Genomic DNA, 4,654 nt, shown 5'->3' on the forward strand with positions numbered 1-4,654 from the left:
CTCTTCCCAGCTTCTCCTTGGTGGTGAACTGAGTAAGTCTGATTTCAGTCAAATCCTTTATATGACTTAAAGACACTTGTAAGAGTTTTAATGTATTTATGTATGTGCTCTTAGGATGTCTTGGTGTATTTTTGCAAGAACATTACTTTCATAGAAGAGATTCATTAACTTCTGTTTCTTAGCAGGCTTTGCAGGGCACGGGTTTTCCCCTGAGACCATGGGGACAGCCTGCTTGTTTCAGAAACAGCATGCCAACTGCTTTCACCCAGGCTGGGGGATGCTTTGCTTTAGGAAGCATTTTTAATAAAAACTTCTGGCTAAATCCTCCACCTGGCCTTAAAACTTTGCTAACTTCTAACAGATTACCTAGGCTTCTTTATTACTGCATATAAATTGCAATCAGATTTTATACCTGGCTAGAGATGAGTAGCTTTCTGATTATAGCACGGCTCGAATATATGAGGGCTCCCATCTGCAAATATTCCTGCACCCTTGACCACGTTCTCCCCGCCCTGTGTTGCAGGCTTGCTCCCCGCCGGCACCATGTCTCTCTACAAGCAGGGCTGCGACTACCGCCCCTACCCACCGTGCTACGTGAGGTGCCCCCCGCCCTGCGCCGAAGCCTGGAACCAGCCCTGCGTCACCTCCTGCGGGGACTCCCGCGCCGTGGTCTACCCGCCGCCCGTGGCCATCACCTTCCCAGGCCCCATCCTCAGCTCCTGCCCCCAGGAGAGCTACGTGGGCACCTCGGAACCCCTGTGGCTGGGTGGCCTCTTTGGCCAGGGCAACTACCTGGGTGCTGGCAGCTCCTCTGGGTCCAGCGGCTCCCTGGGCAGCAGCTACTCCTACCCTTGCTACTCCCGCAGGTCCACGAGCTACCGCTGCGGGCCCTGCTAAGCCCCGCACGACCACCGTGGCGAGCAGGACCCAGCGGGCACCAGAGCAAAATCCTCAGCAGTGACTGAGCAGAAGAGCATGGCTTTCGGAGGTGCAGTGCACTGGGCTCCCGCCGGAGCCCTGAAGAGCTGGGAGCACTTGGCCATCCTGAGAAACAAGCCCAGAAATATTCCCTCCCTGTTGGATTAGGTATCTGCTGATGACATCCCAACATGATGTGTTGATAGGACGTACACTTGAGCATACAAAAGGCCTTAAACTAAGTGGTTTATGGAAGACTAACATCAGTGAAGATCAGACCTGGTTTATTCTAACCTTTCTAAATATATGGACCACTGTTTTATGGCTTTCGAGGTATAATGAAAACACTTCTCAAAGCTCACATTTGATCCTGGGATCAAGCCTATTTCACAGTCTGGGATTTAAAAAAAATGACAACCAGTCTCAACTGTCAGATGCTATAGATCCAACAAAGACAGAAGACCATCTCAAACTGCACCCCCTGAAGAAGACAACATCCATCCCCAGCAAATGTTTCCTGCACTCTCTGTATCACTATGTTCTGCTGCTGTGAAGTCCTTGTTGTATTCCAATTAAAATTTATATTGCATCACAATGTTTGCCTTCCAACCTTCTTTTCTCTTCAACTTAGAACTGTCAACAGTGCTGAAATAAGGAATTATTTCAGACCCAGGCTTTGCTGGGTGTTCAGCAATGCCAAACAGGGTCCTGGGTGTTGAGTGCAGGCTGTGTTCATTCGTGAGATGGGCACTCCCACAGTCTCTTATAAAGATTTGTGGTGAAAAGGGTGGGATTGAGTTGTCCTGCTGGGGCAGGTTTTATCTTCACCCTCACTTGAGCTTACAAGGAGAAGGACTGGTCCCCAGTATTTTCAGTACTTTTCAAAAGCTTTTTTTCCTGGTACAACCCTTCTGCTAATTGCCAATTTGCAGCTCTACAGCAAACCTGGCAGCTAAGGAAAACCCTGGCTTGGGTCCCTGCATGGAGCTGTACCCAGACAGCACAGAGGAAGAGCTTTGCAAAGCTCTGACTACATACGTTGAGATGGTTTCCCTTGTCTCTTAAGAGCCTTCTCTTTTTTCTTTGTTTTGCTAAAAGCAGAGGACCCATGCTCTTACTTCCAAAGGAATTGAGCTTTGGCAAGCAGAAGAAAAATGCCTTTTGCGCAGATGCCCATTGGGGACTTAGTGTACTCTGTGGAAGGGAAATCAGGCAACTCAGAAGGAAGAGAAGTCTCTTCACTGAAACAGAGGCATCAGTGAAAAGGTGAGGCAGAAAGAACACCAGCTTGGTGCTGTGCAAAATGGCCTTTAACGAGGACACAAAGCAGAGCTAACAGTTACAGAACTTAAAGTGGAGAATAAAGCAAAACATTTCAGGACTTGAATTCATCTAAATAGGAAGAAAAAGGTATATGAGTTTTGAAATAGAAAATTGGTATAAAACATCCTGACCTTTTAAGCTTTGAGATCCAAGAAAGTCATTTTTACTTTCCACTTTAAAAATTGAGCATACTGTTTTGAAAGGGCTCCATATTTTAAAAGGAATCACTTCCTTGTTGTTTTCTATGAGGATTCTTTTTTCTTCTTCCTTGAGAAATCCCAAATATAGTTTTATTACAGACCATAGCCAAAAATCACTGAGTTTTGATGTGTGCACGTTGTCATACAATCAGTTGGCCCAGCTCTGCCTATAAACCTGCTTTTCTCCATGGTGCTGGGAACTCACAGCTCCCGCTGGCTTCACTCAGAGCACTGAGCTCTCAGCTCTGCCCACAGCCAGACCCTGGAGCCCATCAGCGCATCGAGTTTTCCACACTGTGGTTGTTCTCTGTGCAGCGAGTTTTCCTGATGTATTTAGCATGGCCCAGAGCTGCCTCAGCAGCAAGTGCTGTATCAGTGGTAAGTGCATGGACTACCAGATCCCCAGCCCAGGGATGAGTATCCACAGTCATAGGACCTGTGGCAGTTGTATGTACTCCCAGAACCAGGTGAGCCCCCAAAGAGAAGGGAGCCCCTTAAGCCAACAGGATTCCCATAGCCGCAGATCCAGGAGAGCCCCCAGACCAGCCACCAACACCCAGCAGTCCAGAGCTCCCCACCACACCCTCCTCCAGGCAAGAGCTGAGAATGGGTCCTGGGAAAGTCAGGGCAGCAGGCAAACAAGTGCTCTGGAGTCATTGCAGGAGGTCATGCACAGCTTGTTGCAGGTGTTGGCCAAGGGCAGGTCACCTTGCAAGAGCTGCTGAAGGGCATGCACAGGTCTCTGCAGTAAGACATCGCTCTGTAAGGGCAGCAGGTCTGAAATGCTCAGAGGAGACCAGAAAAACATCAGGCCCCTTGCAAGAGGGGCTGGGCAGCATCCAGTGCCTGGCTTCTCACAGCAGAGACTGTGGCCACCAGTTCCCTCCTGCCCCTGGGACTACAGGTACCTGTGCAGCAGGAGGGGCAGAGAGGGCAGTTTGGCAGACAGGAGGAAACTCATGTGTTTTTAGGCTGAATCTTTGTAGAAAGCAATCTAATTCCATGCTAGCCCTGATACTTTCCATTTCAAAGTATGGATCAGAAATTCTCCCTATTTCAGAGCTTCTTTGAATAGGCTTGGTCATGTCCTAGCCTAAAAAACAGAGCCTTTTTAGGTTTTTGCAACCACCTAGGCCTTAAATATGCACATGAAGTATGAATCTCAGGACACATGACAGGAGAAAAAGGTTTAGGACATTTAACTTCAGTAGCTCTATATGAAGGAATATATTTTCCCAAGATAATCAAGGCTAAGGTCAAGCTTATGAACATTTGCTTTAGATGAGAATCCAGCTAAATAGCCTCCCTGAAAATACATATACTTAATGGAAAGTGAGTATCTAAAACCCATATGCAACTCTGAAAGCCCCACATTAGCTCTCAGAATCTGCATCTGTCAAAGCCTGTAATAGACTGATTACAATAAAGACTTATTTATAGCAGACAGCTCCAGCAATCCTGAGAGACACAGAGTTTTATACCAAAACTAAAGATGAAATAGTCTTTAAAAAAAAAAACAAAAACCCAAAAAAGTCAGACTTACTTGATTCCCCAAAGAGAGAAAGTTGGAGAAGCACATAAAGAGCCTGGAGCTGCAAGTGCATTTATACAGTTCTTCCAGCTGCCTAGAGGCTAGAAGACACATGTGCTGGCAATTATCTCATCTACTTGCAAATCAGATGTTGTTGCAAGAATCGTTCTTTCAATTGCTGTAATTATTTTGCTTAGCATTAATTGTTAGACAGTTCTGAGCCCCGCACAGTGTGATATTCATCTGACAACTGACTTGGACTTCTTTATGATCACTAGTCATAGCTGGCAGCATAAAAAGTTTCTTTTCAAACAAAATGTACAAAATTCCTCACCAGGTTTTGAAAATCTTGGCTTGAATTTGTTCTTCTATGTGTTGAAGAAACCCAAAGCTTCCAGCTTAGCTCCAGCTAAGTACATCTGCAGGCATTTCTATGGAGAGTTACAGCTTCTTTGCACAATGAAATATCAAGGAAAGTTATCAATCATTTGCAAAGGAGGGCTTATATCATTTGTAATACAGATGTTTTAATTAGGAGAGCTTAGTTTAGCATGTTACAGGGTTGATTTTCTGTCTTTTTTTACAATATAAGCTCAGGTTCTGTGTAGGGTAATGTCCTGTAGTACCTTTTCAATTGATGGAGCAAATTTACACCATGTAAAGACCAGAAGGCTCACAAATG

At 45.8% G+C, this 4,654-nt stretch overlaps 1 protein-coding gene across 1 annotated transcript; it reads left to right on the forward strand.

The window, feature by feature from the left end:
- On the forward strand, positions 1 to 1,513 carry LOC135323907 (feather keratin B-4-like). The gene is made up of 2 exons (XM_064499016.1): positions 1 to 32; positions 524 to 1,513. The coding sequence occupies exon 2, from the start codon at positions 544 to 546 to the stop codon at positions 895 to 897; it is 354 nt and encodes a 117-aa protein (XP_064355086.1). The 5' UTR covers positions 1 to 32; positions 524 to 543; the 3' UTR covers positions 898 to 1,513.
- Positions 1,514 to 4,654: the final 3,141 nt, after the last annotated feature.

This window comes from Dromaius novaehollandiae, chromosome 29, assembly GCF_036370855.1.
Source record: "Dromaius novaehollandiae isolate bDroNov1 chromosome 29, bDroNov1.hap1, whole genome shotgun sequence".
Taxonomy (NCBI): domain Eukaryota; kingdom Metazoa; phylum Chordata; class Aves; order Casuariiformes; family Dromaiidae; genus Dromaius; species Dromaius novaehollandiae.